The 14134-nt window shown below is 32.9% G+C and overlaps 2 protein-coding genes and 1 non-coding gene across 3 annotated transcripts; 2 read left to right on the top strand and 1 right to left on the bottom strand.

Annotated features, from left to right (window-relative positions):
- The first annotated feature begins 7863 nt into the window (after positions 1–7863).
- LOC103841029 (UPF0183 protein At3g51130) lies at positions 7864–11157 on the top strand. The gene is made up of 15 exons (XM_009117542.3): positions 7864–8130; positions 8389–8471; positions 8548–8622; positions 8744–8811; positions 8881–8986; positions 9077–9137; positions 9226–9392; positions 9501–9563; positions 9628–9675; positions 9816–9929; positions 10015–10105; positions 10212–10285; positions 10504–10608; positions 10701–10769; positions 10904–11157. Exons 1-14 carry the CDS (start codon positions 8001–8003, stop codon positions 10746–10748), a joined length of 1233 nt encoding a protein of 410 aa, XP_009115790.1. The 5' UTR covers positions 7864–8000; the 3' UTR covers positions 10749–10769; positions 10904–11157.
- Positions 11158–11202: 45 nt separating this feature from the next.
- Positions 11203–11275, bottom strand: TRNAE-CUC. Its single transcript has one exon. It is a non-coding gene; the product is annotated as a tRNA-Glu (tRNA).
- Positions 11276–11361: 86 nt separating this feature from the next.
- On the top strand, positions 11362–13012 carry LOC103841030 (protein CHAPERONE-LIKE PROTEIN OF POR1, chloroplastic). The gene is made up of 5 exons (XM_009117543.3): positions 11362–11431; positions 11653–11842; positions 11917–12008; positions 12141–12585; positions 12665–13012. The coding sequence occupies exons 2-5, from the start codon at positions 11703–11705 to the stop codon at positions 12813–12815; spliced, it is 828 nt and encodes a 275-aa protein (XP_009115791.1). The 5' UTR covers positions 11362–11431; positions 11653–11702; the 3' UTR covers positions 12816–13012.
- Positions 13013–14134: the final 1122 nt, after the last annotated feature.

Raw genomic sequence — 14134 nt, forward strand, 5'->3', positions numbered from 1 at the left:
ATAACTAATTTTGTAAATGACTCCTATGAAATTTGATGATGGACACTGCTACAGAGAGATAAACGTTTTTTTTTCTCGAAATTCTTTTTTCAAAACTCCTTTTCAAGAAATATTCTTAAAATTATTATTTTAGTTTTATAATTTAAATTTTGAATCTGAACTCGGATCCCTAAATCCTTTACCTAATCTAATCTATTAAAACTGAAGTACAAGTTTAAATTAACCCTTAATTTACTTTGATAATTACAAGCCATGCCATTCCTATATTAATGTTTAAAAATGTTTAATCAATATTTTGTTTCCTGTCACCTAATCAAAATCAGATCCACTCAGTTAACTCGCAGATTTTGTTCCTAATTAATAGGTAAATTTTAATTCATTGGTTAATCACCTAATTGCATCTATTTAATTCATTGGTTACCGTTGGAGTTTGCAAATCTAGAACATAATTTATGTGTCCATCTTTTTTTTGTAAGACACCATGGATAAATGAACATATGATATTCCATAAATTATAAAAATTCTAGATTTTTTTTTGAATGAAAAAAATTCTAGATTAACTATATATGAAAGATATTCAACGTAAAATTTTTTTAAACTAAACCTTAAAAGAACAAAATTAAAGTACTAAAACTTATTTTTAAATTACGTGTATGTTGTATAATATATGTGAGAGCATAGTATAACTGTATATGATTTTTTCATTTTGTGTTAAAATCTATATTATTAAAGTTGAAGTACACATTGAGATTGTTTGGCAATATAGATAGTAGTTAAAAATAGTAATTTTTGGAAATATGGATAGCAGTAAGTTATGAAAAAAAAAATGGGTTTATGCTACTAACAAAATTGAAAGTCCATTACATTATATTAAAAAGTATTAGGTCTATGTTACTTGATATATATATTCAAATCAAAATAATAATTTAAAATTGATTTATATCAAAAATTCATTCAAAAGAATATATATATATATATATATATATTCAAATTTTTATTTTTACTAACATATTTTCCAATAACTATTATAAAAATATTTTTAATATATATAAGAAAAATACAATACAAAGCTCAATTTCAAACACCAACTTAAATTATGGTTTTTATATTTCACATCTAATCTATTAAAACTGAAGTACAAGTTTAAATTAACCCTTAATTTACTTTGATAATTACAAGCCATGCCATTCCTATATTAATGTTTAAAAATGTTTAATCAATATTTTGTTTCCTGTCACCTAATCAAAATCAGATCCACTCAGTTAACTCGCAGATTTTGTTCCTAATTAATAGGTAAATTTTAATTCATTGGTTAATCACCTAATTGCATCTATTTAATTCATTGGTTACCGTTGGAGTTTGCAAATCTAGAACATCAGTTGCTTTGATCGTTTATTTCTTTTCTATATATTTATGAACATAATTTATGTGTCCATCTTTTTTTTGTAAGACACCATGGATAAATGAACATATGATATTCCATAAATTATAAAAATTCTAGATTAACTATATATGAAAGATATTCAACGTAAAATTTTTTTAAACTAAACCTTAAAAGAACAAAATTAAAGTACTAAAACTTATTTTAAATTACGTGTATGTTGTATAATATATGTGAGAGCATAGTATAACTGTATATGATTTTTTCATTTTGTGTTAAAATCTATATTATTAAAGTTGAAGTACACATTGAGATTGTTTGGCAATATAGATAGTAGTTAAAAATAGTAATTTTTGGAAATATGGATAGCAGTAAGTTATGAAAAAAAAAATGGGTTTATGCTACTAACAAAATTAAAAGTCCATTACATCATATTAAAATGTAATAGGTCTATGTTACTTAATATATATATTCAAATCAAAATAATAATTTAAAATTGATTTATATCAAAAATTCATTCAAAAGAATATATATATATATATATTCAAAATTTTATTTTTACTAACATATTTTCCAATAACTATTATAAAAATGTTTTTAATATATATAAGAAAAATACAATACAAAGCTCAATTTCAAACACCAACTTAAATTATGGTTTTTATATTTCACATTAAATTTTAAAATATAATATATGTGATTATTTATATGATTGTACGTATAAAATACTATTAATTATAAGAAAGCTTATTTGATGGTACGTATAAAATACGATTAATTATATGATAACACATATTTTGTAACCTATGATGACACATATATGATATATATATATATATATATAATAGTGATTAGGGGTGCGCATTCGAGTTCGTTTTCGTTTTCGGGTTTTTTTTGGATTTCGTGTTCAGTTCAGATATTTGAGGATTTGGTTCGGATTTGGATAACCAATTTAAATAGGTTTGGTTTAAATATTTGGATAGAGAATTAATAATTATTTAAATATTTTTGGAGTTTTGAGTATATTTTAACAATTTAAGATATTTACGTTTGATTATTTGTATATATTTTTAAGCATTTAAGCGAACTTAAAAGTATCATATATATTCTGGATGTTTTTATATATATTAAATCTAAAAATAATTAATATATATAAGTATATAAATCTATTTTGGATACCCAAAATACTTCGGTTCAGATCGGATTAGATTTCAGTTCTTCAAATACTAAAATTTTGAATAATTCGGATATTTAATCAATTCCGGTTCGAATTTAGTACTACTTATTCGGATTGGGATCGGTTCAATTTTTCGAATTCGAGTTTTTTGTCCAACCCTAAATAGTGATATAAAAATCAAATAGCATCATATTTTTTTTTAAAATACACCCGCACGGACGTGCAGGTCAAAATCTAGTCAATTCTCTAAAATCTAAGTCTTAATCTAGGGAAAAATCTTTGTTACCTATTTAATACTAAAACTTAGGTTATTTTAATTTTTAGAAACTATTTTTGTATAAAATTGTTTTTAGTGTTATCTTACTGTATTCCTCAGTTAAAAAAGTTAAATGAATTTAGTACGTCAACTGCGAAAAGACCCGACCCGTCTTCATAAGTAACCTTTTTTGGGTGTAAAAGTAGTTATCCTCTCTTGCGCGCAACAACAACCCAAAAAAAAAAGAAAAAAAAAAGGAAGATTGTTATCGTCTCCGGCCAAGAAACCGATCACAAAATGAAGGATTACTCCAAAATCGGCGGTAAATCGACGATGCAGAGAACAAGCCGACGATTGGAAGGTACCGCCATGGGCTCCACAGTCTTCGATCTCAAACCCGGCGTCGGCATCGGACCTTTCTATATCGGTATACGATTTCTCTCAAAATCTCTGCTGCGTTTCTTTAGTTTCGGAACTCGAGGATCAGTTAATCATCGTTATCGGACTTGGAAGATGACGATCGGCATCGGTTTGCGATCGGCGATTGCGTGCCGTTTTAGGATTCTTTTGATTGCGTATAGTATTAGCAACCGTTGTATTTTAGTTCACCATAAAACGTTAACAGCTCTGATAAAAAAGTTACTACAATATAAATATTATAATCAGAATAATATGTTTAAAATTTCTACGTTGAATTAAAACGATAAATCTTCTAAATAGACCTAAAAATATGTTATGACTAAAAAGATAGACAAGGATAAAAATGATCATAATATGATTTATTACAGAGGTAAAAACATTTATACTCATATCATATACATATATATATATATAAATATTTAGTATTATACATATTATATACATACATATTATAAATATTATACATATTTATATTAAAATAAAATATTCAAAACTTTTTTCAAAATTTTTGGTTTTAAAACTTAAAAAAGAATTTGATTTTTTCCCAAAAATAGACAAGATTCGGCAACTACTCAATTTTCACATTTAGACTATAGAAAATTGTTACTTCAGAGCAGTGGCGGAGCTAAGTGGTGGGGAGGAGGGTCAGCTGACCCCTGTGATTTTTTGAAATTATGAAATTTATTTATTTATATTACGCAGTTGCTAGAATATTTGGTTAAAAATCACCGGGTTGACCCCTATAACTCAAGATCAATGGCGGAACCAGGAAGGATTTTTACTTGTGTCAAGATATATACTTAAAAAAAATAGAGGTATCAGTGATTGTATTTGAACCATGGTTTAGGGGTGTTAAAGAGGGTCACTTAACCACTAGAACTACTGAATTTACATGTATTTTGTGAACAAAACAGAATATTTAGAGATTTAACGGGTGTTAGATGACACCCCATCTCTCTACATGGATTTGCCACTACTCAAGATCAATTCTTTTTTTGACCGATCTTTATAATCTCTTAATAATATTACATAACTAATTTTAGTAAATGACCCCTATAAAATTTGATCCTGGCCACTGCTACAGAGAGAGAAAAGATTTTTTTCTCGAAATTCTTTTTTCAAAACTCATTTTCCAGATAATTTTATAACTTAAATTTTGAATCCGAACTCGAATCCCTAAATCCTTTACCTAATCAAGTCTCTAAAATCTAAGTCTTAATCTAGGGAAAATCTTTGTTACCTATTTAATACTAAAACGTAGGTTATTTTAATTTTTAGAAACTATTTTTGTATAAAATTGTTTTTAGTGTTATCTTACTGTATTCCTCAGTTAAAAAAGTTAAATGAATTTAGTACGTCAACTGCGAAAAGACCCGACCCGTCTTCATAAGTAACCTTTTTTGGGTGTAAAAGTAGTTATCCTCTCTTGCGCGCAACAACAACCCAAAAAAAAAAGAAAAAAAAAGGAAGATTGTTATCGTCTCCGGCCAAGAAACCGATCACAAAATGAAGGATTACTCCAAAATCGGCGGTAAATCGACGATGCAGAGAACAAGCCGACGATTGGAAGGTACCGCCATGGGCTCCACAGTCTTCGATCTCAAACCCGGCGTCGGCATCGGACCTTTCTATATCGGTATGCGATTTCTCTCAAAATCTCTGCTGCGTTTCTTTAGTTTCGGAACTCGAGGATCAGTTAATCATCGTTATCGGACTTGGAAGATGACGATCGGCATCGGTTTGCGATCGGCGATTGCGTGCCGTTTTAGGATTCTTTTGATTGTGTATAGTATTAGCAACCGTTGTATTTTAGTTCACCATAAAACGTTAACAGCTCTGATAAAAAAGTTACTACAATATAAATATTATAATCAGAATAATATGTTTAAAATTTCTACGTTGAATTAAAACGATAAATCTTCTAAATAGACCTAAAAATATGTTATGACTAAAAAGATAGACAAGGATAAAAATGATCATAATATGATTTATTACAGAGGTAAAAACATTTATACTCATATCATATACATATATATATATATAAATATTTAGTATTATACATATTATATACATACATATTATAAATATTATACATATTTATATTAAAATAAAATATTCAAAACTTTTTTCAAAATTTTTGGTTTTAAAACTTAAAAAAGAATTTGATTTTTTCCCAAAAATAGACAAGATTCGGCAACTACTCAATTTTCACATTTAGACTATAGAAAATTGTTACTTCAGAGCAGTGGCGGAGCTAAGTGGTGGGGAGGAGGGTCAGCTGACCCCTGTGATTTTTTGAAATTATGAAATTTATTTATTTATATTACGCAGTTGCTAGAATATTTGGTTAAAAATCACCGGGTTGACCCCTATAACTCAAGATCAATGGCGGAACCAGGAAGGATTTTTACTTGTGTCAAGATATATACTTAAAAAAAATAGAGGTATCAGTGATTGTATTTGAACCATGGTTTAGGGGTGTTAAAGAGGGTCACTTAACCACTAGAACTACTGAATTTACATGTATTTTGTGAACAAAACAGAATATTTAGAGATTTAACGGGTGTTAGATGACACCCCATCTCTCTACATGGATTTGCCACTACTCAAGATCAATTCTTTTTTGACCGATCTTTATAATCTCTTAATAATATTACATAACTAATTTTAGTAAATGACCCCTATAAAATTTGATCCTGGCCACTGCTACAGAGAGAGAAAAGATTTTTTTCTCGAAATTCTTTTTTCAAAACTCATTTTCCAGATAATTTTATAACTTAAATTTTGAATCCGAACTCGAATCCCTAAATCCTTTACCTAATCAAGTCTCTAAAATCTAAGTCTTAATCTAGGGAAAATCTTTGTTACCTATTTAATACTAAAACGTAGGTTATTTTAATTTTTAGAAACTATTTTTGTATAAAATTGTTTTTAGTGTTATCTTACTGTATTCCTCAGTTAAAAAAGTTAAATGAATTTTGTACGTCAACTGCGAAAAGACCCGACCCGTCTTCATAAGTAACCTTTTTTGGGTGTAAAAGTAGTTATCCTCTCTTGCGCGCAACAACAACCCAAAAAAAAAAGAAAAAAAAAAAGAAAGATTGTTATCGTCTCCGGCCAAGAAACCGATCACAAAATGAAGGATTACTCCAAAATCGGCGGTAAATCGACGATGCAGAGAACAAGCCGACGATTGGAAGGTACCGCCATGGGCTCCACAGTCTTCGATCTCAAACCCGGCGTCGGCATCGGACCTTTCTATATCGGTATGCGATTTCTCTCAAAATCTCTGCTGCGTTTCTTTAGTTTCGGAACTCGAGGATCAGTTAATCATCGTTATCGGACTTGGAAGATGACGATCGGCATCGGTTTGCGATCGGCGATTGCGTGCCGTTTTAGGATTCTTTTGATTGCGTATAGTATTAGCAACCGTTGTATTTTAGTTCACCATAAAACGTTAACAGCTCTGATAAAAAAGTTACTACAATATAAATATTATAATCAGAATAATATGTTTAAAATTTCTACGTTGAATTAAAACGATAAATCTTCTAAATAGACCTAAAAATATGTTATGACTAAAAAGATAGACAAGGATAAAAATGATCATAATATGATTTATTACAGAGGTAAAAACATTTATACTCATATCATATACATATATATATATAAATATTTAGTATTATACATATTATATACATACATATTATAAATATTATACATATTTATATTAAAATAAAATATTCAAAACTTTTTTCAAAATTTTTGGTTTTAAAACTTAAAAAAGAATTTTGATTTTTTCCCAAAAATAGACAAGATTCGGCAACTACTCAATTTTCACATTTAGACTATAGAAAATTGTTACTTCAGAGCAGTGGCGGAGCTAAGTGGTGGGGATGAGGGTCAGCTGACCCCTGTGATTTTTTGAAATTATGAAATTTATTTATTTATATTACGCAGTTGCTAGAATATTTGGTTAAAAATCACCGGGTTGACCCCTATAACTCAAGATCAATGGCGGAACCAGGAAGGATTTTTACTTGTGTCAAGATATATACTTAAAAAAAATAGATGTATCAGTGATTGTATTTGAACCATGGTTTAGGGGTGTTAAAGAGGGTCACTTAACCACTAGAACTACTGAATTTACATGTATTTTGTGAACAAAACAGAATATTTAGAGATTTAACGGGTGTTAGATGACACCCCATCTCTCTACATGGATTTGCCACTACTCAAGATCAATTCTTTTTTGACCGATCTTTATAATCTCTTAATAATATTACATAACTAATTTTAGTAAATGACCCCTATGAAATTTGATCCTGGCCACTGCTACAGAGTGAGAAAAGATTTTTTTCTCGAAATTCTTTTTTCAAAACTCATTTTCCAGATAATTTTATAACTTAAATTTTGAATCCGAACTCGAATCCCTAAATCCTTTACCTAATCAAGTCTCTAAAATCTAAGTCTTAATCTAGGGAAAATCTTTGTTACCTATTTAATACTAAAACTTAGGTTATTTTAATTTTTAGAAACTATTTTTGTATAAAATTGTTTTTAGTGTTATCTTACTGTATTCCTCAGTTAAAAAAGTTAAATGAATTTAGTACGTCAAGTGCGAAAAGACCCGACCCGTCTTCATAAGTAACCTTTTTTGGGTGTAAAAGTAGTTATCCTCTCTTGCGCGCAACAACAACCCAAAAAAAAAAAGAAAAAAAAAAAGGAAGATTGTTATCGTCTCCGGCCAAGAAACCGATCACAAAATGAAGGATTACTCCAAAATCGGCGGTAAATCGACGATGCAGAGAACAAGCCGACGATTGGAAGGTACCGCCATGGGCTCCACAGTCTTCGATCTCAAACCCGGCGTCGGCATCGGACCTTTCTATATCGGTATGCGATTTCTCTCAAAATCTCTGCTGCTTTTCTTTAGTTTCGGAACTCGAGGATCAGTTAATCATCGTTATCGGACTTGGAAGATGACGATCGGCATCGGTTTGCGATCGGCGATTGCGTGCCGTTTTAGGATTCTTTTGATTGCTTATAGTATTAGCAACCGTTGTATTTTAGTTCACCATAACACTGTTCAGCCTCCGATCAGTTTGATCGACGATTCCGATCAGTTTGACCGACGATGGTGTTGTTTCTCAGGAATGCCAATTTGTGATGCGTTTGGGAAAATAGAGCAGGATCCTAACGTATATGATGTTGTCCATGTCAAATACTACGACGAGGTTTGTACTCATCACTCTGATTCACTGCTTCTTGATTTTTGTTTTGGATTTTCTATGATTCTTTTGGCTTGCGTAGGATCCTCTGAAGCTGGATGTTGTTATTAGCTTTCCGGATCATGGCTTTCATCTTCGCTTTGATCCCTCGTCTCAGGTACTGTGCTTCATACTTGTTTTTGATCTTTTGTGTTGGAAACATTATCCTTATTTATTCTTTATTGTGATTTAAAGATACACTCTAGTTTTGTTATTGTTCCTCCAAATTTTGTTTGCAGAGGTTGCGCCTTATTGAGATATATGATGTCAAGCGGCTCCAGATGCGTTACGGAAATTCTACGATTGGGTGAGTTAAAAGCTATGAGTTTGGTGTAGTTTACTGTTGTAATGACTTGTCTTTTTTCTTCTACTTCAGAGGTCCATCAACTCTGGCTACGTTTGTGGCTGTTTATGCACTTTTTGGACCGACCTTTCCTGGGATTTATGATAAAGAAAGAGGGGTTTACGCTCTGTTCTACCCGGTGAGCAAGAGATGATAATACGGTCACATTGTTCTTCCATATATGCATGAATTTCTTCTGTCAATGTTTATCATTTTTTAACGATGGCAGGGGCTATCTTTCGAGTTTCCAATTCCCGACCAGTACACGGACTGCTGCCATGATGGAGAAGGTATGCTCTTCTCCTGATTCCAAGAGAAATCTGTTTATTTTTTCTCTGTCTTGTCCCAATATCTGACTTGTCTCTTTCTTCTACATAGTGGCGCTACCATTAGAGTTTTCAGATGGCACCACACCAGTTACATGCCGGGTGTCTATATATGACAAATCAAGTGACAAAAAAGTTGGTGTGGGAAAACTGATGGATAGAGCTTCTGTCCCTCCTTTGGCTCCTGGCAGTCTTTATATGGAAGAGGTTCACGTCAAGGTGTGGATTGATCTTTTCATTTACTGGGGGTTAACTTCTACTAGTAACCATGATTAGCAGTAAGCCACCTCCTAACTCTTCGCATGACTTCCTTACATATTTATGCAGCTTGGGAAGGAACTATACTTTACTGTTGGAGGCCAGCATATGCCTTTTGGTGCATCACCACAGGTAAACTTAGTGCCTGTCTTATTGTGGATCTTCTTTGGAATTCATCATTTCATGCTCCGTGCAGGATGTATGGACTGAAATAGGACGACCTTGTGGGATCCACCCAAAGCAGGTCCCGTCTCTCTAAACTTGTTTGCTGTAAATCGCTAACAGCTGCTTACATTAGCTTCTCTTGCTATGTTGCCTCCATAATATGTCACAGTTCGTTTCCCATTTGGGTTTCTGCTTCTAAATTTGTACTTTGCTTTCCAGGTAGATCAAATGGTTATTCATTCCGCGTCAGATCTACGACCAAAAACAACACTTTGTGGTGATTACTTCTACAACTATTTTACTCGTGGTTTCGACATCCTGTTTGACGGCGAGGTAGGAAATTCGTCAAAATGAGTTAATACGTTCCCTCCCTTCATATGTTTTTTTCCATCCATGACTGACTCTACCTCTTTTACAGACTCACAAGGCTAAGAAGTTTGTTCTTCACACCAACTATCCTGGTCATGCTGATTTCAACTCATACATAAAGTGCAACTTCGTGATCTCTGGTAAGTGATGCAAATGGTAGCAGCTTCATGTCAATTAATTATCCTTTATGCAGATGTGTGGTGTGTCTTATTTTTCAAGAAAACTATGCTTTATTGCTGCTTTCAGTTGGAGAGGGTGAGACAGAAGCAAACAGAGGTGGAAACAAGATCACTCCAAGCACGAATTGGGAGCAGGTTAAGGTAATTAGTTTCAGATCAAAGTTATACAAGCATACAGGAAAATGATAGGAAGCTAGTCTATCCTAGGCCTGGACCAACCCTATTGCTCATAATCTGAAGAATTTTGTGTGGAAGCATTGAGGAAATAATCAAAATAACAGCATGATTATAACTGAGAATAGCACTGTTAACAAATGAGGTAGGACATTTGTGATGAAACCTTTGCTTTCGCCTTATAGGAAGTACTCGGGGAGTGTGGACCAGCAGCGATTCAGACACAGGGCTCAACTAGCAACCCATTTGGATCGACATATGTGTATGGCTATAAGGATGTTGCTTTTGAGGTGAAGGATTTTTCTAGTAACCTTAATTCAGTAATTGTTATCCTTGTGTAGATTGCTAGACGAAGCTTTAAAGTTGGGCTAATATTTTGCAGGTGATGAAGAACGGTCATATAGCCACCATAACTTTGTTCCAGTCATGATGTGCGTCTACCTTCGAGGAGGTATGCCCTTTGCTAATTCTTCATTGATGTTCAATTTTCCTGTAGACATATATTTTGCAAGTTCATGTGTTGTATATTGCTGAATGAAAACTCCTCCCTCATCATGTGAATGATCAATCTATTTGTCTTTGTAGGGGGGCTGGCATTTATGCTTTGGCTCGAGAGGGCTATCTTCTACCACAGAACTCTGTAAATCTCTAACGTCAAAAGCTGCATGCTATGGATATTACCCAAAAAACTTTTAAAATGTCTGAAAAAATTGATGTACAGTTGTTTAGTTTATATCAAGTTTTATAATAACAGTTACTCTGGATATTATTTCCATTCATTCTGTCTAATATGATTACAAACATCTTTTACTTAGATGAATGGTATAAGCTTCTATTCAGTTGAAAAAGTTAATATCGTGTATACGATGAAAAGTAAAAAAGAGCTCCGTCGCCGGGACTCGAACCCGGGTCTCTCGGGTGAGAGCCGAGTATCCTAACCAGCTAGACTACGACGGATTGTTGTTAACAGCGTTCCAAACCCGATAAATTAATCAAAAACACAAATATACAAAATATATTACTTGTGCAGGTAGGTAGCCCTTGGTCTATCCGTTGCGAGAAACGAAAAGGAAAATTGTTTTCATCGGCGATACTCTCTTCTACTCTAGTCTGGTAATCTCTTCATTTTATCTCTTTTGGTTCTCGAAGCTGCTTCAAATTTATAGTATTAAGACTTGGCTTTTGGTTAAATCCCTGGAGCTGCGAGAAGTTGAACTTTATAATATAGGATGTTTGCTTCCAGTTTTTAGCTGCGTTAATTGCATTAGTAATTGTGCAATTGGTTTAGCCACCATTGTTTAGGGTTTCTCTTTTTATTTTTTTTTGAATTTTAGGGATTGAACTTGGTGCTTGTGAAGCAAAGCTCCGGTCTTCTTTGCCCGAGATGATGACTGCGTCTGGGCTAACCGTAACTCCGCCCAGGTTTCACTTTCGCTGGCGTACATCTCAGAGAACCTCTCAACCTTTTACTCTTATTGCCAAACTGAATCGTCTAGATGCATCAGCTTCTCCTCTTCTTCAAAGGTAGTTTTGGAGATTCTTTGATTAAGCATGTACTAGTTCTTTCTCATGGAGGTTTTGTCTTTGATGTTGCATAGGGCTTGTTTGGCACTTCCTACACAAAGAAACAATGCTATGATTCCCCGTGCCATGAGTTCTTCCTTTGGTGACGTGGCAGATGATTCAACTGGTATATATATATATACACATCTCTTGGTTATACTTGTAAATGGTTCTTCTGTTGCTACTTAAAGTTGAACTTGTTGTCAGTAATAGAAGCAAAAATGATTAATGTTCCTGGCTACTTCTTCCATTGGTTCAGCTGTGTTCCCTCGGATCAATGTCAAAGATCCATACAAGCGGCTTGGGATAAGCCGGATGGCCTCAGAGGATGAGATTCAAGGCGCCAGGAACTTTCTTATGCAGCAGTACTCTGGTCACAAACCCAGTGTTGACGCTATCGAATCAGCTCATGACAAGATCATCATGCAGAAGTTTCATGAGAGGAAGAACCCCAAGATCGACATAACGAAGAAGGTCCGGGAAGTGAGACAGTCCAAAGCTGTGAACTTTGTTTTCGAGAGGTTCCAAACTCCTGCCACTGCTTTCCTTGTCAAAACGGCAGTCACCTTTGCAGTTCTCGGTGCTCTTACGGTTCTGTTCCCGACAGAAGAAGGACCCACTCTGCAGGTTTTGTTATCGGTGATAGCTACGTTTTACTTCATCCACCAGAGGCTGAAGAAGAAGTTCTGGTCTTTCCTTTACGGGTAATAATCACAAAGCCTTTTTACTATATTATTGATTTTTGGATTTGCAACTGATCAGGTTGATGTTGTGATGAAACAGGAGTGGATCTTTCATCTTCTCGTGGCTGATTGGGACTTTCTTGATGGTATCTGTGATCCCACCCTTCATCAAAGGACCAAGAGGTTTTGAAGTCATGTCTTCGCTCTTAAGCTATGTTTTGCTTTGGGTGTCTTCGAGCTACCTTAGGTAGCATTCTAGCTCTTTTCTTAACTTCTTATCTCGGATATGTGAAACACACACTATTAGAGCATTGTTATCTTCATGTGGCATAGAGAAAATGTTTTTTTGATCTTGGAGTTTGTTATTTCGCTGAGACTTCCACCGTTTGTGTCTTGCGTTTGCTGGCTACTTCATCCATTTTCTCTACAGATAAAATGGATTAGAATCTGTAAAGTTTTGTATGGTTTTAGTTCAGAAATAGTTGGTAAAGAGTAAATTAATCTATGTTCATTGGGCATAGTGACATTTTTGGCTCTTAGGCATCTCAAACCAAATCATAAACTAACATATGCATCAGCAACACATTCCTCACTTGAATCATTAAGTACTATTCTACTTGAATCATTTTGTACTTAGTATTATGTCGAACTTTTATAGGTTCCATGTCAACATCAGTGTGAGATTCCTAACATATCCTGTAGACGTTTTAATAAGTGTATCGATTAATATATGGTTTTGAAGCAAATTTTGGCTTACATATAAATTATTTCGTATGTTTTCTGTTTTGGCTAAAGTTACTTTATGTTTTAGAATTGTATATATATTAAGTTTAGTGGTAATTATATATGTACCAAAGGCTAAGTTTAGTGGTCCATTAAGATTATCTACTTTACATGTACGTTTAAGATTATTTGATTAGTTTAGCTTCCCTTTTCGAATGGTATGTACAGTTTACTTTTTAATAATAAAAGATTTATAGAAAACACTAAAATATATAGTTTTGTGAAATATTTTTTTCCAAAACTTAACTTATCACTATAAAGACCAAAGAGAAATAAAAATTCATGAAGGGTTATGTAGCCCTGGAACTTATTATCCGAGATCCACTCCGGATCCGCTCCAAAAAATAGGATATCCGGGGTGCCCGGATCCGAATCCGGATAGTAAAATCTTGGATCCATCCAAACCGAATCCGAATCCAGATATTTTAATTTTTAGGTTCGGATATCCGGATCCGTATTTCTAAAACACATTAAATTTTTAAATTTCATTAGTATTTATATTTGATATATTAATATTTATACATGAATTAATCTTATAATATTATATTTTAGTTTATACAATATTATAGACATATATAAATATATTTATAAATATTTGATCTATGTATTATATTAAGAAATTAGTATTTTTTTAAAAAAATATTATTTTTAATTATTTTTACGGATCCGGATTTGGATATCCGCGGATAATAGAATATCGGAACGGATATCCGAAATCCGGATATCCGAAAACCACGAATCCTGATCCGGATATTAAATTTACGGATCAGTTGGATCCGAATCCGAA

Source organism: Brassica rapa, chromosome A09, assembly GCF_000309985.2.
Source record: "Brassica rapa cultivar Chiifu-401-42 chromosome A09, CAAS_Brap_v3.01, whole genome shotgun sequence".
In the NCBI taxonomy this organism is placed as follows: domain Eukaryota; kingdom Viridiplantae; phylum Streptophyta; class Magnoliopsida; order Brassicales; family Brassicaceae; genus Brassica; species Brassica rapa.